Source organism: Fulmarus glacialis, unplaced genomic scaffold (genome assembly GCF_000690835.1).
Source record: "Fulmarus glacialis isolate BGI_N327 unplaced genomic scaffold, ASM69083v1 scaffold1188, whole genome shotgun sequence".
NCBI lineage: Eukaryota > Metazoa > Chordata > Aves > Procellariiformes > Procellariidae > Fulmarus > Fulmarus glacialis.
In genome coordinates this window covers 52,851-78,442 of record NW_009227356.1, presented here as the reverse complement: position 1 = coordinate 78,442, position 25,592 = coordinate 52,851, and the positions used below count along the sequence as shown (strand labels likewise).

Below are 25,592 nucleotides of genomic sequence, written 5' to 3'. Positions count from 1 at the left end.
CCTACCTAGTGGTTCAAATTTAGCGTGGTTAACTTGTAGACAAAAGCAACATTCTACTTAGTTTCAAATCAGCAATAGATGAAATCGGCTGAGTTGCAATGACTGGAAAAGCCTGTGGTAGAAAGGAGAGAAGGCTAAAAGGTAAGCAGTGGAAAATTCTGATCGGCATTAATTTCTAAGTGCATTTCTTTGGCGTGTTACTGCTTACCTTTCTGGATTTTATGTGCAGGGTATTGGTATGTTATTGGTGAACCAATTTGTTGGTTTTACCATGATGCTGCCTAACTTCATCATCAGAAGTATAGCAGAGTATGGTGAAACCAAGGCTTTGTTTTTAATCCTTAGTTATGTTCTATTTTGGTTTTAAAAAATAATGATACTTAGCTGCTTTTTATTTAATAATAGGCTATAGCTGGGTGACATATCTTTCATATACAGCAGCTAGAATAGTGTCTGAGAAACTAGATAAATTCTGTATGTAAGAAGTTTAACATGTAAGTCTAATGCTGGATGGGTTCTAGTAGCATCTTGTCATGTTAGTTGATAACTGAGATAAAGAATCTTTGTATAATCTATCCCATACAAAAGAGACACTTGATACTTATAATCTTCAAGTTGTGTCAGACAATATAAAGCAAGCTAACAACTGTCATATTTATTTTAGTAAGTGCACTTCTCAAAAAATAAAATTGTTTCATGGATTATTGCATAGAAACTTTTCTTGTTTTAATTGCTAGAAAAAGGGAAAATGGATTTGTAATATGTATTTGTTAAAAGCAAAATCTGAATTTTTAGGAATAGTGTTTGCATTTGTGTTCTACACAATTAGCTGGTGAAACGGAATCTCAGAAGCCTGGCAAGCGTGCTCATAAAACTGATATTTATGACCTTGCCGCTGATGCACTGTAACTAGGAATTTAGATATAGACCCATTTTGATGTTGAATACAGTTTCTATATGTTCTGCAATGTTTTCTGCTCCAATGTAATCTTTATTGTTGTTATTCACTTCAGCACGCCAAACAGGGAGCAGGATTTCTATATAATCATGCAAGAATTGCTTTCCTATTTCTGCTATTTTTGAATCTCTAAAATACAGGAAGGGATAGTTTCTTGAGAAGCAAAGAGAACATGAACTTTCAACTGACTACAACAAAATGGCATTAACAATTCTGTCCTCTTTGCAGTTCTTAATGGAGCAAGGTGTCTCAGTTTAGGCGAAGTAGAAATGCAACTCAGAATTACAACAGAGCATAGCTGATCTCCGACACTTAACCACGCTGACTTAGAAGTTTGACAAAATTTTGTTGCTGCCTAGCAGAAGTCCTAAAACTGGACTATATCCATATATGTAGCCAATGCGTCAGTGTTACGTGTCTTCTACTACAGCATGGTCAATAAAGATTAACTGCTTTTTACAGCAGTTGGCTAACGCAGATACTTCCCATTCCTATGTACTGTGCAAGATTCTGCCCTTCATTATACCTAGAGGTCTGTTAGCTTATGGAGGTGTGGCTGCAGAATATGGACTGTTGTCATTCAGAGAGTACAAAAGTACTTTCTCCACCACAGAAAAATTCTTTTATCTTGCTCCCTGATCTGATGATCATCCAGTATACAATACTGTATTTTTGAAAAGTAACAAAATTGCTGGTCTTGGCTTCGCATTTCTGTAAGAGAAATGTCAGCCAGCAGTGTTCAAAAGAGAAAAAAGCATTCTTAGTAGCTCTGAAAACTCCCCATAGTCTAGGGCACGTAAAAATTAATATTTTTCTCCAGCCACATTTAGTATTGCCATATTTATCATTTCTGTAGACATCTGTAGACTTTCTGCGTGAAAAGAATCATCATCTGCTTCTGACCGATCAAATGCAGCTCAGTGTGCGTTCGTTTGATGTATTATTGAATCAAGCTCTTATTCTTCTCTACTTCTTTCCATTAAAGTGCTTAAACTCAAAATGTTGTATGACAGGATTATCATGAGAAGAATGCCTGAGTAGGACGCAGCTGTAACACCATGCATTCATTGCACTTGAATTAAGAACAGTTTCTCTAGGCTTAAAATCCTTATTTTTGCTAATCAGTTAAAGACAAACCTTTGGCAAACAATATTATCTCAATGTGAATTTTTTAACAAAAGCCTATGAGTTTTGTCAGATCGTACAACATGTCATAAATGTCAATATACCAAGGATTTCCAACGGGATGAGATGAAATCTCTTAAACTAAAAATTAAAGTGGGAGTGATCCGGAAAATTTATGACAGTGGCTGGGGTTTTTTCCTTGTTCTCTACAGTATTTCCCATTTCTCCTTGACTGTTTTCTGGGCTTTTTGGTTATTTTTATCACACCTTCTATATTTTATTCATTTTGTAGCTCCCTCTGGACTCCTCTTTTTGTTAACTATATATATTGTCTGTCCTGTTTCCATGATTTTCTTCCCGTTTCCTCTCTCCTCTTTCTTAGGTGTTGCTGCAAATGTTTTGACTTGGATTGTGCCTTGAGTGATCTGCCTAGTTATAGCTATATCCACTAATGACTGTTAGCTATACAAAAAGTAGAGGAGATCCAGGAAATCCCAAAGCAGTTAATTACTGAATTAGCCTCTGGAAAGAATACCTTCAGCTGTGCTGTCAAGCATAGGACCCATCTGCAGCAACACTAGTACAACTTGACTGACATCAGCATGCTGTGGGCAATTAATTAGTGCTCAGATATTTGCTGTTCAATGTGACCACCAGTTTTACAGCTGTTGGCTTAGTCTTTGCCTGAATAATGATCACATCTCTGCATTTGGGAGAAAAGGCACAGCTACATTCAGTCCATTTTTAGTTGTTTCAGCCCTAGAGTGTGACGAAATTGGAAAAATAAAGTTTTATTACTAGCAGCAATGCACAGTTCGTGTCATCTGTTTTGACTGCACTTTGAATCTGGTATTTCAACAGAGTCTGGCTGAAATAGGGTGAACACAAGAAATAAAGGAGGCTACAACATGTGACAGTGACCATGATTTCTTAACTTAAGATTTTATCTGATGTATAAATTGTACTTTCAATCACAGTGTTCAGACAGGCCTTAAAAAGATGAACATGAAAGTTTTACTAGTTTCTGCTGAGCAATACTAAATTTACAGCAGTGTATAATTAGTTTTCCATGTATTGAAAAATCATTGAGTTAACCTGGTATCATTTATGTTGCTGTTTTATCTCAAAATCATAGACCGAGTATCTACTCGATGTTTTACTATGCATTTTATTTCAAAACATTTTACATTGTCCATTCAACTATCATAAAGAATAGAATAGGGTAGGAGGCAAATATAATGCTGATCTAAATATAGTTCTTTCCTCTTTCCTGACTCTCTGTTTTTAGTCTCCAGTTCAGGTACATTTTTCTTTACAAGGGATTGATTCAGCTCCATCTTACTGATTTTGTCAAATCACAATGCTTAAATTAAGAGGTGCCGTGTGTATCTGTCATGGGTATTTATTTACATGTCTTTTGGCCAAAGTCTTTACAGTCTCGTTACCTCTTGTTTTTTAGTGGTTGCTATGATTTTCAGACTTACATACCTATAATTTTCAAGAAAGGCAAAGAATGAGGCCACGCAGCAAGAGATTATCCAGAAATCCTTCTGAAAAACCTATTCCCTCTCCTTTCTAACTTATAGCTCTGGTAGCTTCCTGCTCTGTTTCTACACAAAAAAATACTAAGTTTTATTTCAGACCAGAAAAAGTACTATAGCTGTTTTGGCTGAACCCCGCACATCGATGCAACTTGATCCAGCTCATGTTTGTTTAGCAGCATCTCCGTACTTCTCTCAGAATGGGCCAAAACCCTCTCTTTCCAGTGTTATCTTTAGGTCTTTCTTGAAAAAATAGTCATACCATGCTACATACGAAAAGTTCTGGAAATTTCACAGTTGTGTCATTTTGGGGATTTTTTTCAGATACAGTAGCCTGCTGCAATCATCATCATGAATGCAAATACAATTAGACTCAGATAGAAACTGTGTGCATGCATGTGAAAACTGAAGGGGAAAACTGGTGTATGGTAGTTTAATTTCAGAATTACACGGTAGAATCTGTTTGGTGTAGTGCAGCTAATAAGAAATACTGCATGTTTTTCCCTGATCACTTGTTGCTCAAAAAACACAGTTCATGAGGACATCAATAGTTGTTTATACTGACCTTTCAATGTCATTAAATGGGCTTTGGATAAAATCTCCTAGGGCTTCTTTTCACTGGCAGAAGTTGAGAGTTGCAAAATATCCATGAGATATATACGAAATAAATATGCATGAGAAAAATACATCATTAGAGAACTGTGTGACCTTTGTGTTACTGCAGCCATGCGTGATGAGGAGCCACAGTGCTGTGCTGCAGTGCTGTTCTCTTTTATTAAACCTGCCAAATTTTTCTCTGCGTACAGATGCATATGAGTGTAAATCAGAGCTGGCCTTAATTAAAGTGCAGAACGTTTTGCTCAAAACATTACATTTTAAGAGTTTTTTCCTCTTGCTTCTTTCCCTTCTGTTACTGGGGAGATTTTAATCACTTGATCAAAAGCAATTTAGTCTTTAAATCTGGCCTGACGGTGACACCTCTGTAGCTCCGCAGTGCAACCACAAATTCTATGTTCTGCTAGGTTACTTACACAGCCCTACAGGCCTGATCTGTCAAGACTTCTAATAAGCACTGAGCAGCCGAACAAACTTCATTGAAATGTGGTGGAATAACTCCATAGGCTTGCATAACAAACACTGGCACAGGGAGCAGGTCAGCAGTAACTTCCCAAGGACAAAGAAGAATAATTTTAGAGTGGCAGGAATCATAGTAACTTTGCATGCTTCTGCCACCATTCTACCCTGCCGTGAGTTCTTTAAAACAGTCAGAAATAAAATCCTTGTCAAAATGCCCCCTGCATTCCCAGGAACTTTAAGTATACTTTAGCGTAACAACAGCTATTAATGTGTGTGCTTCAGAGACCTTTATTAAGCCCAGCTGAGCTGCACGTCCACTTCATAAATGATTAACCTTAGACTCGGTTTGTGGCCAGGACCAGTTAAGAGTGCCAAGCCTAACACAGTGATTTTCAACCACAGTCTGCATTGACTTTGTTCAGAACTGTAGGTGTTTGCTTCCTCTGACAAGCAGATGGTAGCTGTCTGAGGCAGGCCACCAAATTCAGAACTTGCTGCTGAGGAAATTAGCCTGCAATGACTTGTTCTAGGTAGGAAGCCAGTGCAGAATGGTGAGTAAACGCTGGAAGGAAGGGAAAAGCAAGCAGTAGAATAGTTAGTAAGAACTTAGACCTAAAAAATGCCTTATTTGCCAGATGATCTTAAAAACGTATTTCTGTACACATATGCTGTTCTGTGTTATATATAAGCAAGATATTACTGTATAAACATCAAGCCAGTAAATTAAAATTTTGTCATTGCCCTTACCCAGTGGTGTTTCCATGAACATTTATATTCTTATTTTTTCAGGACAAGTTTCTGTACTTGAGTTGTTTGCAACAAGTGTGTGGTAATATTTTGTATATTTAAAAGTATTATTACAGCTATATGTTCACATGTGGAAAAAGTAATTCAATTGTCTGAGTGTGTGCATTAATTGTATTACACATGCATATATATGCACACACAGAGAGTCTGCGTGTATCAGAGCTACCAGATCTCTGTTGTCTCTATTCTCCCTGCGAGACTTGTTTCATATGCCTGCAGTGTGTTCCCATAGCCTCTGTCACCTGCGCTGTGGTACATGCCAAATAAAATTGGTTATCCTGGTGTGCGATCTGCCTGCCAGCTCCTTACCGCTTGTGGGGGTCACAGGCTTCACTGGGAGAGCAAAAGGTTGCGAGCTGTGTATGTGCATGAGTAGCAATCTCCTTCATTATCAAGAGATTGATTTTCCTCAAATGATAGTCGTGGTGTTTGTGTTTCAGAAGTAATCTGGGAGGAGATTATATGCAGAATAAGTCTGTCAAATTCCTGCACTTTTCTTCCTAAAATTCCTCTCCATTTTTACAGCATGACCTGGTGGGGTTTGTGCAGGTTGCTTTGTTCTCCCCCCCACCCCCCCTTCCTTTTTCCTAGGTCCCCTTTCCTTCTTGTTTTTCTCTTGCTCCTGCAGGTCCCCACATTTGCTTCCACTTAACTGCTGGTCCTTATTCCATTGGTTCTTTTAATTAGGCTTGGTTATGTTTTGTGTTGTATTCAGAAACAGGGGTCAGGCTGCATCTTGCCTTATTTTGCTGAAATGTTGCTCTGTCTGTACGGTGAGTTATAGTCTTCCCTTTTGATGCCACAACTGAGGAAAGAAACTCATTTTGTTCTGTGAAATGAGTTCCTGAAGGTGTATTTGCATTCTTCGCTTACCTGTGAAGACAGTTCTGTCCTTAGCACTGTGTGAGCAGTAAAATATAGCTGAAAAGATCCCTGGTATTCAGACATGCCTGCTGGCCTGTCAGGATCTTGAACGTGTCACTTCTTTCTGCACTGAGAACTAACAGTGCGGAGCAGAAGGAGGCAACCAAGAAGAAAATACCTACTGGCACGTAATGGCCTATTCCAGGGCAGGCTTGGAGCTTCTTGGAAATATTTTTTCTTCAGAGATATTTTTTGCTACAGAGAAAAAGTCTTAAGAAAAAACGTAGCTGTGTTATTTATCTGTCCATCATTCAAGCATAGCACAGTCAGTGCCCTGAGTACTTCGCAACAAGTTTGACCTAAATTCTGAGGGAAGACCCACTATGTTCTCTGTTCTGCCAAACTGTAGGGTTTGTAGCAGATTTTGAGCAAGAAAGCATAAATTCTTTTGTTTATTTCTGAAGAGAATTAATCATATACAGACAGTATCTGCATTGCTATGGAATTTGATTTTCAATTTGCCTCACTTTTCTCCCCAAGTCTTCATTATCATTGTATAGCATTGTGTTACATAAAACTGCATAATTCTGTAAAGGTTTGTCTAAACATGCAAGTTATTTCAAGTTTAAAACAGGATGGATTTGAAGTAGAGAGTAATTTATCAGTGTTTAACTATCTAGAGTTATTTTAGAATAGCATCAAATTCGCACGCTGCTTTAAGGTGCAAAAGAGCCCTAGCACTGGGAATGAATTGCATTGTCAAGAGATGGGTGACAAGTCCATCTAACACAGTGATTTTCAATCACAGCCTGCATTGAACGTTATTCAGAACTATAGGTGTTTGCTTCCTCTTTCAAAAAGCAATTCTTGTTTGTCAGATGGGACATTCTGGAAACTAGTTTTAGTTTGCATGAAAAGTGTATTTTCTTGATTCATGTAAATCAAAGAATGGTTAATAGGATGGTTATAAAAAGATTCAATTTAATATGACATTCATAAATAGAAAACATACCTTGAAAAGTTATACGCTCAAAGCTATAAAAGCAAATGTTCAGCCTTTGGCTGCTGCAGTGCAAAAGTGTTTTGACTACCTGATAAATAGGATAGTGCAGTGATATATTTAAAAGACCCAGAATAGTGAGTTTTAAACTTCTATCTCTTATCTGATACACCCATTTCAAGATCTCAACGAACCTATCAATTCCCTATGTATGTATTAAAGATAACAGGAGTTGCTTTCTTTTTGCAGCATCAAGGAGCAATTATCTAATGCAAGTAAACTGCTGTGAGCCAAAATGCATTTTTACTTTGATTACTTTCGATTTTCTTGATGTATTTCAGTATTTGGAATCATAGAGAAGTCTAGTTTGGGAAGGGCCTCTGGAGATCATCTGGCCCAACTTTCTCTTGAGAGCACGGCCTTAGATTAGGTTATCCAGGGTCCTGTCAAGCCAAGTAAGTCTTGAATAATTTCCAACAAGGGGGCTTCTACCACTTCTCTAGGCAGCCTATCCCGATCTTTAATTCTTCTTATGGTGAAGAATGTTTTTCTTGTATCCAGACAGAATTTCCCATTTCCCAGTTGTGTCTCTTGCTTTTCGTCTTCTCACCATGCATCCTTGGGAAAAGAGTACCTCCACCTTCTCTGTGACTGCTTTTGATGTTCTGGAAGACTGTCATTAGACCTACCCTAAGCCTTCTCTTCTTTCCTTGAAACTTCTCTTCCTCAACCATCATAAATTCCCTCATGCCTTTTTTGTTCTTCCCAGTCATCCATTCTTTCTAGCATCTGTACTTCTCTGGTTCCTTGACTATGTGCTTTATGAAGAAAAAATTGTTTTATCTGCAGTTTGAGAACAATTTAAATACAGAAATTAAAAATTAATATTCAATTCAATTAAACAATATTCAATTCAGCTACTTGAAGTAGTTTGCATTCCATATCTAAACTTTTCTACTTCAGTTCCATTTCGGTTTTAAACTTGAAATCTGTATTATGTGTGTATAAGTGTATGGGACCTGTTACAGAAACCCCCAAAAATACAATATAGACAAGAAACAAACACTTTCAGTCCCTTGAAATTCTAATGTGGTTATAAAAGAAAAAGAAAATCTTGGAGCGGGGTATTATTGCAACAGAAATTGCGGAGGTAGTGAGAGTTTACCATCTGGCAAGGCCCCCAGACCAGATGGATCCACTAATGACTTTTATAAAGCATTTCCTCAGACCCTGCCGGAACACATGACTGGCATCTTTAATTATCCTAAATTAACAGGGTTCCAGCCTTGGATGCTAGGATTCATAATTGTTGATCTTGGACAGGAAAGAAAAGGAAGTGTTGCCCGAAATCTCTTCTTCCTGATAGATCTTTTTATTAATAAGGTGTAATGTTAAAATATTACCTAAAGTAATATTAAAGTTCATCTTAAATGGATTGTTTGCTAAAAGAAGTGCCTATCGAGGCACTTTTATTACAGACATTTTTTGCAAACACATCAGAGCGCTTTTGGAATTCACGGTTAGCTTTCTGCATGCACAAAAGCATTCAGCTGCTCAGAAGAGCAAACTGCCAGGAATCCCCTTGCTGTCTTCGCCTTCCCTGGACGGAAGGGAACGCGCGCTTCCAAAGCAGTTGATGTCTGCCTCTTGCCCTACACGTGCACCCGCTCCTGTTCCTCTTCCCGCAGAGAGGAGGTCAAGGCGTGTGGGGACGTGACTGCTGCTACAAGAAAGCAGTACCAGCAGCAATTGCTGCTACTTTTATCCTTTCCGTTTCCACCCCAACTCTTTAGCAAGAGACCATCCAGTTCTTTTCCCACAAACCTGGAAAGGAGGGAGAAATTTTCATGTGAAATTTCTTCTGCCCGTATGCGTAGATCTCGTGGGTCTACACCCTGGTCAGTGAGGGCACTGCACGTGCCATGGCTGCCCTTGGTTCCCCGCTCATCTGTCCTCATGGAGCAACCCGCTCACTGATAGTAAAGCCTTTGCTAGTGTAATCTGTGTAGTGCGCTCATAGGAAAAGCACGGGAATTATGTGCATTACATTTAAGAGAAATGCTCATGATTTTAAGATATGTCTTGATTTTATTTTTCCCACTTTATTTATTTTTGTCGTTGTTATTAGGTACTGGAACTGTTACGTATTCTAAATACTGAGAATAGGTCTGCAAATGTACATACGCTGATAAGAGTGTGCACACTCTGCTGGATGAGCAGAGCAAGGGAGAACGGGCTTAGGGAGGTAAAGTTGTGTGGTAGGAAGTGTGGGAGTGAAGACAGTAGTGACCGGCTCGGAGATGTTAAGTCCTCAGTGGTCCAATCGTTCGCTTTAGTTTAACAGCTCTGACGTACGCTGATGTGTCTCAAACAAATGTCTGCAGACCTGTTGCCTGTGACTTGCAGAAAATTGTATGGTTGCATAACCAAGACTTCTGTGTTTCTAGATGTTCCTCTTGTCGGAAGGAATAGGAAGTAATTCCCTAATAATATTTTTCTATACCATAAATTGCTGTTGTTTGAATGCCTAATGTATTCTAATCATATTTTCTTATTGCACTGATTATCACAGTATTTCAGTATTTTTCAGTGGCACAAATAGTGATGTGGTATCATTATAAGTGCTTTAGATACAGGATAGGATGTTTGCTTAGAAAGGTTGAAGAAATGCACCTAACAGTTCAAAACAGAAGCAATGAAGTTTATACTCATTTTAAAAGGCAGGGAGGGGCACAGAACCTGTGCCAGCAGGAAATCTTACGATCTGAAGACAGGAAGTGACCCTACAGCAGATATATTGTATAGTGGCGCATACAGTTTTTGTATTTTAATACACAACAAACATCTAAATCACGTACAGGTATCAAACAGTCACCAAGATTTGTTCTTGAAATTGGACTCCATTTCCTTACTCTGTAACCCGCTGTTCTGTCTGCCAAAAATAAAGACTTGGTTATCTAACAGCCAGACTGAACGTAGGCAGTTACAGTGCATTGTAAAGGCTGTTAGCGGGAGATGAACATCCTTAGCGGTTCTGAAAAATCAGACTACTTATTTAGGTACTACTTCTTTGATATTAGGTCCTAATTTTAGCTCTCCCACTAGTTGACTTCATGCGTCAAAAAGGATAAAACAAATAACAGATATGTTCAGTACAGACATATTTAGGTTGTAGGAAATGTGTGCTTGTTCTTAACCTTATATCCAGGAATGGAAATACAAGACGTAAAATAGGAAGCTCTAGTATGTGAAAACCGAACTGTACAAAACAGTGGTAGATGTAATTAAGCTGTGGTTCTGTTCTAGCAGTGAGATAGATTAGCCCAATTAATCTTTTCGTTCTGGTTTTTATCATTGAAGAAAAGTATTCTAACTTAATTATAGGTATCACAGCTTAAGTATGGTGGAGTCATCCTTTATTCCCCTCATAGGTTTAGAATTGAGGTGAACTAGTTGACACACAGTATAGTGTAGAATCCAAGCCTGTGAAGGAAAGGAGGAATGAGCAAGTGCAGAAGCAGATAGAACAGTTTTACTGGGCATTGTGCTAAAATTGTTCTTTTCACAGGGATTGTTCTTTAACGTGAAAAAATTGAATACATAAGTTTTGAAACTTCCTTAAGTTTTTTGATGAATTCTTAATAATTAGTATTATCTGCTCCTGGGATAGAAATAATATTCAGCTGCCCTAAGCCATCTGTTGAACGTCAATTTATTAATAGGGTATTTTTCCTTATTCCATCTGTAGCTCACATACTCAGACGTTCAAATTCGTTTCCTGGATAACAGTGTAAAACTGTCTTTGTATTCATATTACCTTAGGGAGGGTTTTTTAGTATTAACATCCCCAAGCTAAATTTTCAAACTAGATCCTCTGGGTTTTGTCAGAGAGAATACCTCAAGGGTTGAAGCATAGCTTGACAATAGCTCAGAATAATTGCAAAGAGCAGCTTCTGCTACTGTGTCACTACTGATAGCCTGCATTCCTCATGTTAATGTGGGATGAAGTTTGCTAAATGGTGGCCTTTTGTCTTTTGTGTTACAATGGAAATCTGTTATGTGTGATGAGGAAAATAAAATTTTTAAAAATTTTTTTTTAATGATGTTACTGCTTGGTTCCAGAAAATGTTTGCAATCTAAGAGAAATGCTCCCAACGCAACAAAATGGAAGTAAATATTAGTGTTCACACTTAGGGAGAAGGATACTGTGGGCTGCCTGGTGGAGATTTTCATATCTGAAGGACTGTGAACAGAAATACAGTTTGGGTCTGCTAATAGAGCTGCATTAGAATGCACCTTGCAGTAGCATATCTGTACAAATACTACAGAGAATAAAAAAGTTGAGTGTTTAATATGTTTAATAAATGTATAAGAAAGAGTTGGTCAAAGCAAGTCTTCTGAATGCTAGTGAAGTTGATCACTGAAAACCAGGAAACAGTTTTTGAAACATTGGCACCTTTCTTGGCTTTAAGTAGTAGAAATACTGCTTGATGTGACAGTTTTTGTGCAAAGTGCCATTTCTAATTGGCTGTTAGAGAAAATGAGATAAACTAATAAAGGTACAGTAAGCTTTACCTCTCCTTAGGCAGCAGTAACTAAAAGTAGATCTTAAAATACATATGTCATTTTCTTCAAATATAGGAGAAATTTATTTCTCTGTCTCTTCTGAGGTTACTATCTTTAAACACGTAAAGATGAGAGGATTTCTTGCATGTATTTTTCATAGTGAAAAATATCCATTATTCAGCCACTGGTCTGTATTTCAGAATATTTGAGCTGATGTATAAAAGAAGAATAAATTGTAGAAAATCATCCACTGACTTTATAAAGCTATGAAAGACTAAGATAAAAGCCTATGTGTTCATTCAGCTTATCAATCAAAAGTATTGAAAAATTCTCTGGTTAAGTTTTCCTTAAATTTTCTAGTTAAAATATTATTACATGATAAATTGTATTCTGCACTAGCCATGTTGGTCTCAGTAAAACATATTATTTTAAGTAAATAATGGGATAGACTGAGTTTTGAAGACAGTTGATACGATCTTTCCAATAAATCAAAAGGAGCTGAAGTTTTTGAGAACTAAAAAAAATTGGGTTTTTTTTTAATTTAATTTTTACATTTTGTACTATTTTACTGATTCAGAAAGTGTATTATAACTTCAACTGTGTTCTATTTCAGCCTCGCAGTTCACCCGGATAAAACTTTGGTAGCTACAGGGCAGGTTGGGAAGGACCCTTACATTTGCATCTGGGATTCCTACCGCGTACAGACTGTGTCTGTTCTTAAGGATGCACATACACATGGAGTTGCCTGCTTAGCTTTTGATTCAGATGGCCAGGTTTGTATATCTTCTTTCTCTGTGTTTTGAATTTAGTTTGATTTCTGATTCTAGAAGGTATGCACATTGAAGTATTTTATGTTTACATAGCTATACGGCTGTAGTACTGAAACTCCTATTACAATTAAATTTTTAATGCAAGAACTGCAAATACAGCTCTTTCAAAGATGTTTTTGAGATGAAAATCACGACCTAGCATTCAAGTCAAGTAGAGGCATTGGGTATTGGACAAATATCCACAGAAGAGATGGCCCTCTGTGGCTCAAATGTAATAGCTTCACCACATACTTGTCACCTGCTGTTCAAAGAGATCAGTTCCTGGCAAAGCCCTCACAGTCCTGCAGCTTTTTTGGCAGAGGAACTCCAGTAATCTCACCGCTCGGAGAGTCTCATTGGCTGGGGTGCACAGTCAACTTAATTAATAATGGGGTTAGGACACAGAGTGTGTGGCTTTGTACCACGTGATTAGATTACATGGTATTTTGAGACAAAGTTTAAAACGTAAGTAAATGGTGGGCAATTCACAGCTAAACACATTGATTATTTCTTTTTCCCCTGGAGGCCAACTATTAAAAGCATTCAGTTGTGAATGAACTAGGAGGAAAATAGATCTGCAATTCACATAAACCTGAGAAATATTTCACATTCATTGTTTTATAAATACCTATCTGTGCAATTTTGTGATTATTGATATCCAAATGAGTTTTCTGATGTAACTCCGTGGTCATACTTTATAGCTGGTTGCTAAAGTATTTTTAGGATTGCTTAGATTAGCTGATACCTGGATTCTTGCACAGCTCTTTATTGGGTTTTGTATTTGCTTGTGTACCTCAGAATTGCATCCCAATAGGGCAGAACTGCCTTTAGATGGTTTTCTTAAAATCATGTACTAGATGCTTAGCTGTCTATTGAGAAGTGCTTTATTATCATATGCCTAGCTACTCTTCCACTGACCACACAGTGCTTTTACTACTCTGAATGAGATCAGAACTGGCCATACAGTGGATAAAATGTATTCTCACATGAAACAAAAGTACTTTTTATTGTGCATTATCTTGTGTATATTCAGTTTAAAGATTAGTCTGAAATGAAGGACACCAACATGAGCAATTGCCTTTAACATGTTTAAAAAGCGTTGGGTAACTTGAATTACTAAACAGCACTATGGATTATATTTCGCCATTAAAAATTGGAACTAGCTTTCTATTTTAAGCCTAGTTTTCAACCATCTTCCTCCAGTTTTCTTAAAGTAAAGTCATTTCCTCTGAAATCTCCTGTGCCAATTCTAATTAAAGAAAAAAGTGTTCCTGGGAATTGTGGAATAAAAAAGTCAGATGAGAAAACCCCCAAATCAACAGAACAAAATTTCTAATGCTATAATATTTTTTAATATATTGTTCATTCAGAAATGTTCTTAATTTTTTTTCTCATTTTTGACTTCATAAGACTGGTGGATAAACTTTTCTTTAAAACCTATTTAAGCACGTAATGGGAGTAAAGACTCACCAAAGAGGCCAGACAGTATGAGTTAAAGGTGGAGGCTCTTCTGAAAATCTGCTGAGTGCCTGGCTGTAATTAAAAACTGACTTACTGCTGTGTTGACCTTGCAGAACAGTAACGTTCTGTTTCTGGAAGTGCTGGAGAAGTTGCAGTTTATTCTGGAAATAAAAATTTGCACAGAACGCTTTTATATCTGGAGAAAGACCAATGCTGGAAAACATAAATATGGATAATGTATCTTGGCTTTTTGCTGCTCTTTCTGACTTTGCAGAAGCAGCTGATGTGCTGAGCCAAAATTAAAGGGCATGGTAGAAAGACTTTGAGTATTTGGAGTTCAGAGCCGCTAGCAGTGCCAGTTTATTTAGTCAGCACACCCAAGGGAGCTGGCATCTTGTGATAGGACAAAACAGACCGCATATATTGCTTGCACCTTTCCTTCTAATGCATACCTGTCATTCTTTTATATTGAATGTCTATTAATACCCAAGAGAGATTTGTATTTTAGCCCCAAAACACAAATAAATTCAACAATAACATAAGGTATAGATGCAATAAGAAATGTATTCTTTTCTCTGCTACCTCTGTCAGCTGTCCACTTTCTAAATAAAAGTAGACTGAGGAAAAGCCCAGATAATTCTGCTTCCCAATCTGAGCTGGATCCCCATAAAGTCAGCTTGGCTTCCTCCCACTCCGCTGTGCACAGCTCCTGGTTCCAAGGGTAGCTGCTGTGTTGAGTTGCTGCTGGGTTGTGTTGAGCTGCTGTGCTGCACAGCTCCAGTACGTGGACTTACCGTGGCTCCCAAAAGAGTGACACCGCATCTATATTTTAGCCAAGTTAATGAATTAGCTCTTCTTGTACCAGAAACTCTGGGGTGTCTGTTTCAGGCATTCAGATGAGTTAGTTCTGAAATATTACTCCCTGCTGGACTTCAGCTGACACTGCACGGAGACAGCTTAGTTGTCTCTGCAGTGCTTCCCTGGCATAATTTACCACAAACTGGGTAATGGAGAGTAAACACGATTTGTTATCTTTTATAATACATGGAGGAGATCTATATGCAGCTTATATCAAGGGATAGCTTATATGCTTCCTTTATTTTATGTACCTTCAATACAGCTTTAAATTTGGAGACAAATATATTTTGAGTAAATTTCCTATTTTGTACATTATCTGTAATTAATACTGTATTTTAAAAGTACTGATGGCAGCTGAATATCTTGCAGAACTGTTGCTATTTAAAAATATGTAGTTTAGTTTGGGCTGCTTCTATACGACCAGGAGATGACATTTGGTGGGAGGGAAGCTGCACTTTTTTCAAATGTTTAATGAAGAGCTGTCAGTTTGCCTATAATTAAAAATGTCTTTTGTTGAATCGGGAATTAACTGCAGTTTCTCCTTAGAAGTACTAACATTTGCCCTTCACAGAATTGCCTACAAAGCTGATATCTTTTATATTGAAGTATTTCACCAATACTTTATGGTTCAATTTTTGTTCTGAGTTATTTTAGATGAACCCTTTTTGGTGTGCTTTCTAAAAATAATTTTTTTAAAAAAATGGAGTGAGGAGGGCACTGCCATCATACATACATACATACATTTCTAAATTTGGCATTAGGTAGCAGTAGACTTCTTTAGCCAGATCTTCTAAATCTGTGTAGATTTAAAAATAATTGGTTAATTATGTGCATAAACTACTTGGCAGATATTTTCTTCTGGTAGTTGTGTGAATTCTCTGAACAGAATTCTGTCAAATTCTCTTCCAGAAGGAGGACTGAAAGTGTAAGTGTTTCAACCAAAAAGGAAATTCAGCATTTATCACTTTACTTTTCTGTCAGCAGAAAAGTAGACCTTCTTCAGTAGACCTATGTTGGAAGAAAATATAAAATATTTCTTAATTTCCCCTAGTACTTTCACTGTCCATCTACCTCACTAATGGTAATTTCCTGACTGGTAGTTACAGTTCAGATCTGATGTTGTTCACATCATGAATCTAAAAGATACTGCAAGTACTGCCATGGTTTCCATGGTGAAGAGAACTGTATAAAAGAGGTGAGAAAAAGTTGGAATCGGTGAAGGTTCCATGAAAAATATGTTGTGTTTTGATCAGTACATCCAAACCCCTGGGTAGGTGTAGATTGCTCAAGGGCAAATAAAACTTATTTTTGCTACAATAATAGTTCTTTCTGAAAACAAATATTTTTATGTTGGTAACTGGCAGGAGCATGTTCATTCTTTCCTATATTTTGTTTTCATTTTCCTTCATTACCATATGTCTAATAATCAAGCATGTTGTCCTAGGTTAAATTCAGGTATTCAGTACACATTTAGCGATGGAACCCCAAATTTTGAACCTACCTTTATCTACCATTTCAAAGACTCACGTATGGAGAGACTTCAAACAGATTTTGATGTAATATATCATCATCAAGTCTTCTGACTACTTGGTGTCTTGCAAGTTCCTGCAGTAGATCCTCACACAGTTTGGTTTAACAAGACCTCAGGTATTTTTATTTCAGTGAAAGACAACATAAAAGTAGACTGGACTCAGAGGAACTTGTAGTATAAGTCTGTAAATAGGTTTTTGGTTGTTCGGTTCTTTTTTTTTTCATTAATACCATATTGCTTAGTACATTTGCTGGTAGGATATTGGTTGGGTTATGCATTATTCGCTAGGCAGAGTTCAGGTATTGCATTAGGCATCATGCATGCTGTCAACTCCCATGAAACCAAAGTTTAAAAAGATACATTTCATTGCTCTAAAATAAAGGAACTGTAACTTTTACGAAGACAGTGAAGGGTGCATGTGTACCTACTGCATTTAAACCAGAGACTTTTGAGAGTGGCTGTCTTAAGAAAGAAGATGTACACTATGTTTTTACACTTATAAATGGCATGAAAAGGCATGGAGTACCTCGCCTCTGAATTATTTTGCTACAGAATGAAAACTGGAGCCTTCTGTTTCTTCATGAATAATGATTTCTTCTCTCAGTTGTACAGTAGTTGATAGCCTTACTGCAATTACTGTTTTTTCTAATACAGCATTTTAGAGGAATCTTGAGTAATTACATTTGTTTTCTTTGCTGGCTCAGTCCTTTTGTATTATCAGACATCTCCAGACTTCAAACAATTTGCGTATTCAAAATTTGAGCCAAAAAATAGTGGACATTTAGTTGAAAGAAATTCAGTTGAAGAGATTCAGTTTGCAAGTCATCTTCCTGATGCAAGTCTTCAAGGAAAAGGTCTGGTCAATGTAATCTCTGAAACATATGTCCATTTGGACCAGATGGTTCATCTGCCGATCTTTGTCTCTGAGGCAAAAAGGAAGGTTTCATTTATTGCATGTTCTTGAAGGTGCAGGCTTTCCTATAACAGAGCAAAATGCTTAGGAGCTTCGGTTAGACTGTAAATTCCTTATGATAAGAAGTTATTAGACAGGTCAATGAGAAGAACAAGGGACAGGCAGTATGGACACAACAGATACGGCTGTTTTTAAGAAGTCATGTTACTGAACTACAAGATTGTTTCCCATGAAAATAGTCTCTCATCTTCCCATGGTGCAAGTTACTCAGGCATATTCCTTTTACTAATATATGTTGGACATATCCATTACATATCCATTATATATCCCTATCCAACATATGTTGGCATCACATCCGTTATATACAGTTGCAGTACATTTGGCACTAGCTTAATCTTTTGCACTGGTACAGATCACGACACCCAGTTCTACCATCTCTGGTCTGCAGTCAAAGATCTCTCACCTGATAAGAAACTCTGATGGAAATCACATCAAGTTGGACATAATTAGCGCAGTCACTGGAAAACCTACAACCTTCACAATAACTGTTGATCTTCTGGATATGTTGCAGATGTATGCTATCTACCCCCCTTCCCTAATTATTCAAGTAGTCATTGTCAATACTAGGATGCAAAGAAACTGAGAATCAGACCTACCTGACCTTTTTGCTATCTAATAAATTCAACATAGAGAGGAAGATTTTCCCCTCGATTTTATTTTGTTCTTTTTCTTTCTTGCATTATTGAGATTTTAAAAGTATTAAAATTATTAGTTATTTTAATTGGTGATTTGATATACTAAGCTATGTAAATGGCAATTATTAAAAGTATATCCAATTCTGATTCTAAAACTTAACAAAATGAGCATAATGAACAAAATTGTATTTGGAAATCATGAGAGCTTTTATTTCCCATTCGCTTTTATTATCAGGTTAATTGATCAAAATGCTAGAATCACGTGCACCTGAAAGAAGCATCTCAAATCTTTCATTATAAGAATTGTACTTGAGGCATTGGTAATCTGAAATTAATAACCTGACTTTTCTAAAAAGATTAGACATTTCAGTGCTTTCTCCAGTGAGTAAATATAAGTGTGAATATCTTGATGGTGCCTTTGCAATGTAGCTCAAACACAAGTCACGTGGGAAAATCCATTTGTACACATAACTATCTGAACTACAGTAAACTGATTTTTGAGTTGATTTTCTGTTAACTGGATTACTATTGTTTTTCCCTAGCGTTTAGCTTCAGTGGGACTGGATGCCAAAAATACAGTGTGTATTTGGGACTGGAAGAGAGGAAAACTACTGGCAACAGCTACAGGCCATTCAGACAGGGTAATTACATGAAGGGTTTACTGAATTTTGTCTGGGAATTACAAAACTGTTTTAAAACTAATTTTTGTTTATATTAGGTTAATGCAAAGGTAATTTTGATCATTCTACCTGGCTTTTAAAATACTGAACAAGGTATTTATTTCTTCGCATTGTGCCAGACATAGCACAAAGCACTGTGTTAATAAATGAGGCACATGATGGATTCTTGAGCTGACTGTCTAGCAGGCCTAGAGAGGAAATACTTTGTAATTACGTACTGATTAGGATGATTTATAGCTCTTTATATAAGATGTGAAATGCTAGCTCAGTGGACAAAGATAATGTTCTTTCTGAATCTGTCAAAAAGACATTTTATCCTGAGGGAAAGTTTAATTATCTCCCTTTTATTTTTGCTTAAGACAGTTACCTGTAGGAGAAATACAATTAGGATAAATATTCTTTTTATATCTATTACCTTCAGGTGAAGGATCATAACAACCTCAACAAATATGAGAACTGAACTGAGTTTAGAATATTATTCAGGATTAGGAAATGTTCAAACAGGTTTAGCATAAGCAAAATATCTCCCCAACATATATAAGCACAAGGATGCATACATTAAAATAAATGATGGACACATTCTGACAACTTTTCTCTTATCCATATTATGATATTATAACATGCTAGAATGTTATAATTTTGAGGTATTATAATGTTTTACTACACATGATGGAGTATTTATATATGCAAAGCAGCAGACTAAACCCTTCCTTACAGTTTGTATGTACATACAGTCCATCTGCATCTTGTGTGTCATCTGAATAAATCTGGTACTTCATTTTTACTTACAATGTTCCCAACACAACAGAATCTTAGTCCTTATTCGAATTTCTCTTTCAGAACTGATTCACTTTCCAGTTACGTCAGTGGAAGTTTTGCTACTGACCTCAGTAGGTACAAGATCAGGTTCTGAATTAGCAGAAGACTCCAGGACAGGCAAGAAGTACTAAAATCTTAGTCTCAGTAGGCTTTCACAACCAGAAAAAGGAGATTTGGCACTGAAGAGAGAGTGGGAAAGAATGCATATCTAACTAGGCCACAAATTCTGATGATTTAGTGTGCAGGAGTCATAAAGCATTTCTGAAGGTGAAATATCTTGTGTGTTCTAGCAGCACTTACATGAAATAGTACTTGAACTACTGTAAATCCTGATGTTTATAAAAAGATACGTATTTTGTAGGAAGGCAGTGCTTTCTTTTGTATAAAATGAATGATGGTAGGCTTAACAGAGTATGTTCCTGTAAGCTGATTGAAATTCTCTTGTGATTTATACTCAATAGCTGAAGAGCTAAAAGCAGCAAAAAGTCCCATTGTATTTCTCTACAGACATACATTTTCTGAAGTAACTAATGATTGTGGTAACCTCATTTGTTCTCAGCTCGGACGTTGAAAAGCTGAATGCCAGAGGTGAAAAGTCTAAAAATAACATATTGTTGAAAATCAGGGCCAAAATAATAACTTTTTGTTTCCAAACAATATTTTCCATTTGGCATAATCCCGTAGTCATAGAATACACTGTGAGTTTGTTCTGGTAAGGTATATAGGATCTGATACTTCATTTTTTGATGCATGCTATTAGAAATGTAAATGTAACATTAATCAAAATGAAGAATTCAATTTTAACTCTGTAGATTAGGTCAGATGAATGATGTTCACCCATTTTGTCACTGAGGTCTTTTGGTAATCAGGTTAAATTAGATACTGTACCTTTTACCTGAAATAATGAATAAAGATAAATGTACTGATCTTTCTTCCCTAAGCTTTAGGAACATTAGCTTAGTTCTCATTAATTCTCATAATTCTCATTTTATTTGAGACAGTAAATATTGTTTATTCAATAATATCTTGGTGCTAGAATAGATTGGTAGTGTGAAGGCAGGAATGAGGTGTGTTGACAGAACTATGTGAGGAAGCCTGCATGTTTGCCTTAATCTTTGTTTAGAGAGAGTTCCAAATTTACCTAAATAGTATTCTTTCATTTTTAGTAATATGTTGCAACAGAAATGATGCCTAAAAATTGGTAAAAGCAAACTGAGCCTTGATGCAACTACTGTATAATTTAAAATATCAGCTGACTGTATTTCTTAACAGATATTCGATATTTCCTGGGATCAATATCAACCAAATAGAATCGTCAGCTGTGGAGTAAAACACATAAAGGTAAATAGCTTTTATTGTTTACTTGTTAAAAAGTAAATAAATGTCACCAAAAAAAGTTGTCCTCTTATATGATGAGGGCTTTAAATATGACAGTTTATATTTTTCTTTCTTTACTCTGAACATTTTAGCAAAACTTTTTGTTTGAAGCCAATTTAGACATTCAGCAGTGACTGAGGTGCAGATCCACTTAACAAGCAAAGTGGGAAGATCATTTGGTGTGATTTTCATCATTGTATACTTGTAATTTTTGGGTTGTCTGCCCTCTCCATTCCACCCAGATTGTCTCAAAATTGTCTCAGCCTTTAGTGATTTCTCTCATCAAGCATCACGAAGGGTCACTGAACAAGTATAGGAGGAACTAAGTTAGAAGTGTGAATTGAATGAACTGCTACCAGCATTTGTAGGAATACCGCAGAGAAGGTATGCAATACCTGCAGAGGTGAACAGATGAAAACTCTAGGGCCCCACTATTTGCTCCCTCTAAGTCACCTTTTCTGGAGGTGATTTAAATCTGAACCTGGATATATACTATAAGTTCAGGATAAAGCATTCTCGTGCCTATAAAAAGCTTACAAAGAAATCCTTCTGCTTGCCAGTATTCCCTGCAGGTTTCTATTTTTCTCCTGTCTCATCAAAAGCATTCCTAACAGATGGCAATTATTTCACATGACTGGGGTGGGAAGAGCTTTAACTAGAAGTTTAGGAAACCATTTAATATCTCTAGTTCTGGTTACTGAGAAGCTTGTGCCCTTAAAACCACCGCTGCTTTCAAACTGTGGGTGGTTTTGGCAGAAGTGATACCATCTGTTGTATTCTGCAAGCTGTTTTCCAAAACCTGTCTTTGTTTGGCACCTGTGTTCTGTTTAAAATGGCCATAATTACCCTGAACATACATAATACCAGGCAAAGTAAATACATATAGATACAGGCATGCCCCAAAAAAAAAAAAAAAGGTGGGGGGAAATGATTAGATATTCCCCTGCAGTGATGTCAAACAGCAGTCTATATACTTGCTGCTCATTATAAGGCTGTGGGAATGTGATAATTACTTTAACTTGCAATGAAGGAAAAGAACAGCTCTAAAGTAATTGTATCACTTTGAGAATTGGGACTAATACTTGGGAATAGTGCCGTTTATTTCTTTAGCATTTCAGTTCTATTGGCTCATTTGGCTGAGCAGATATTAGAAGCTGTGGTAAAGCCTAGGAGCTAAGGAATCTCAGACTGAGCTCAGGATCCTCCCTCCACCCATTTCCTAACGCTGCTACCAGCTCTCTTGCCCTTCTACAGCTAGAAGGGCACAGAAGTGAGAAGAGTATATGTTTTACTCACAATATGAAAGCCCTGGGGGAAGTATTCCCACTGCCTTCTCGTAAATTGGCTTATGTTAAGAGGCAATGGGAAAATGTAATTGAATTAGAAGTAGAGAAGGATCTGAAATAAAAATTCTTGATCCAAGGATTTTCTGGAATTCAGCTTTATAGGAATTTTATAGGAGTAAGTACAAAGAGAAAGACCTAAAAAATTGGCTTACAGCCACTGATGGATGTAGGCATGTAAAGTGGGAATGAGATAGACATTATGCATCTATGTCAGGCACTTCACTCTTCCTGTCCAATCTCTGAAGGTATCTTTCCAGTGTGCAACGGACCACAGAGCATAGATGCCTCAACCAATAAAGACCTGAACTGGCAAGTCCGTTCAGGACTATGCTACACCACATAGATTTACTGTTCTGTTTCTGCACGTGTCTAGAACATCCTAGTGCTGGCAGGCCTGGATATTTCAGCACTTCTCCTACACATCTAATGGAAATTCTCTTTACTCTACCTTCCCTGGAAGGTCTGATCTTTGAGGGAGCTGAGTGCACGAACTATCCTCTCTGCTTGATAAAATTACATTTATTTTAAAAAAAAGCACTCTGAACTGATTCAAAAAGTAGTAGTATGCTATTTCTAGCCCACCCTTCTAAGACAAACTTTGCATTCTCTTGGCTCTTTTCTGTTCCCCAGTCAGTCTGACATTGTTTTTTGCAGAATGTTACTGTCTCTGTGTAGAAATCAAGAAAGTCACAATTCCACACTGAGAGAACCTACTACTCCCGTAGTCAGAGTTGTTTTATGTACAAGTGTTTGCAGTCTCCATCCAACAGATCATTTCTCAGTAAATATAACTGTATTTGAGGGACGTATCTCTTTCAGTGCATTGGAAAAGGGCAGAAATGTCTACTGCAGGCATGTAAGTTCTTTAAGAAGTTCTTTAAGACTTCTTCAGAAGTGTAGCTGTATTTTAAGTTTTGCAGGCAAGAAAAATGGGACGTTCCTGGCTTTAAAAAGTGTGCGTTCATATTGACAGATACAACCCAGCAAAACATGGTAAAAGACAGTGAGATCATGAGAAGGGGTAGTGTAGCAATAGTGAGTCAGAATTGTGCCTCATTTTCTCAAGCAGTTTTCATTTTCATAGAATCATATAATAGAATCATAGAATCGTTTAGGTTGGAAAAGACTTTTAAGATCATCAAGTCCAACTGTTAACCTAGCACTGCCAAGTCCACCACCAAACCATGTCCCTAAGCACCACATCTACATGTCTTTTAAACACCTCCAGGGATGGTGACTCAACCACTTCCCTGGGCAGCCTGTTCCCGTGTTTGACATCCCTTTTGGTGAAGAAATTTTTCCTAATATCCAATCTAAACCTGCATTTGCCTGGGGGTTTCCTTGGTAAATGGGCAGTTTTTGGAGTAATGGGCATTCTGATGGGACTACAGGAGTCATTTAAGTGTCTGTCCAGACACTGTTCTGTAAGGATGTACATCTGTGAGATCTGCACACTAATATGAAAAAACGGAAATTCTGCAGAAATTTTTCCTAATATGCCATTTACGTTTCACAGTTTTGGACATTGTGTGGAAATGCGCTGACAGCAAAGAGAGGAATATTTGGTAAAACAGGAGATCTCCAAACTATCCTTTGTTTAGCATGTGCAAAAGAAGATATCACGTACTCTGGTGCTTTAAATGGAGACATCTATGTTTGGAAAGGGCTAAACTTAGTCCGCACAATTCAAGGAGCACATAGTGTAAGTTGTGTTTTTAATGTCAATTTCTGAAATGAACTGTTCATTGACTTGAAAAACTTCTTGAAGGCTTATCTACAAAGATTTTCTTCTGTTTCAGGTCAGAAGAATGTCTAAGACTGTTCATCAATTAAGAACTTACATGTAATCTTATACTTTGTTTACATGTTGTCAACAGATGCTAGCTGCTGAACTGATACTGACAGAACTGCTGATATTTGTAGCATTGATTTAACCAAGCAGACTAAATCTAAAGTGAAGTTTCTAAATCTAAAGTTTCACAGATTGAGTAGCTTCAGTTATGATCAGTTTACTTAAAAATAGTTGGTAACCAAATGATCCTATTTTAAATAGAATTTTACCACTAAAATTCCCAACACTGAAGACTGATTCTTCATAAAAGCTTCAATGTGGAGTAAACCTGTTTAATCTGTGAATTGCACTCCGACCATATTCCAGAGATAGTTTACTCCAATGGGCTTCATAACACCCTCTGCTAATTTGCAGCACTTATAATTACAGAGAGAAAGGGGAATGTATAGGATCGTGTTAGATTTCTAACCACTCTAATATAATAAATTTATGTCTCTGTTGTTGCTGCAGTAAAGGCACAGTAGGATTTTCATGTCTTGTTTCAAATGTATTTGAGAACTGCTCCTGTTTTGAATATGACTGTGGCTAATGGCATTCTAGCATGGGTTTTTTGAACAGAAGGAAACAAGAATATTTTTCTTAGAAGAGTGATATGAAATCTAACAGTTGTCACTGTAGTTTTCTTGTAGAACCTTTCTAGAAAGAGCACTGCAAGCTTAACGGTTTTTTCTGACCTCCCAAAATTAGTTATGTTGGCAGTGCATCAAGATTCATATTAGCTTTTCAAATTAGATCTAAGTGTTCAGAAAGTAATCGTTATTTATAGAAGTAATCCCTAATTTATGTAAGCAGTCAGATTGAAGTCAGTGGGACATCTTACCTGCGGAACTACTGTGTAATTGCCAGGTTGTGGTTATGTGCAACTGCAATAGCATGGAAATATCTTTGGCAAACAATAAACCCCTGTAGTATATTTGCAGAATTTTGTTTGCAGAGTTTTATTTAGAATCATTAGAATGATTAAATACGATCTCTTTCTAAACAGTGTGTTCTCTTTCATCCTTATAAATTATGGGGTTTGCCCACGGCTAATATGCATTCTCTTGCCCAATTTCTAATCTGTATGTAATTAATTATTAGAAATACTAGTTTATTAAGACACTGAACAAGGCCATTTTGAAAACAGAGGTCGTCTCTTCATTGTATTAATTTCCATGCAGTTCAACTTGTCTCTTAACTGAGAGGTTTTCCTAATAAACTGAATCAGCAGGCATTCCATGAGCTATTCCAATGTAGTACAGCACAGTCATCAATAATGAGGCATTTTCAAAAATGAAGAAGACATTCAAACTGTAATAGAAACTTGTCTTTCA

The 25,592-nt window shown here is 36.9% G+C and overlaps 1 protein-coding gene across 1 annotated transcript in view; it reads left to right on the top strand.

Annotated features, from left to right (window-relative positions):
• Positions 1-25,592, top strand: part of EML6 (echinoderm microtubule associated protein like 6) — a gene marked incomplete at its 3' end in the record, with an annotated part of 102,782 nt that overhangs the window by 25,317 nt on the left and 51,873 nt on the right. The window contains exons 2-5 of the mRNA XM_009583103.1: positions 12,552-12,711; positions 18,748-18,846; positions 20,977-21,045; positions 23,944-24,129. Coding sequence (XP_009581398.1) covers positions 12,552-12,711; positions 18,748-18,846; positions 20,977-21,045; positions 23,944-24,129 — 514 coding nt within the window. The remainder of the gene's footprint in view (positions 1-12,551; positions 12,712-18,747; positions 18,847-20,976; positions 21,046-23,943; positions 24,130-25,592) is intronic.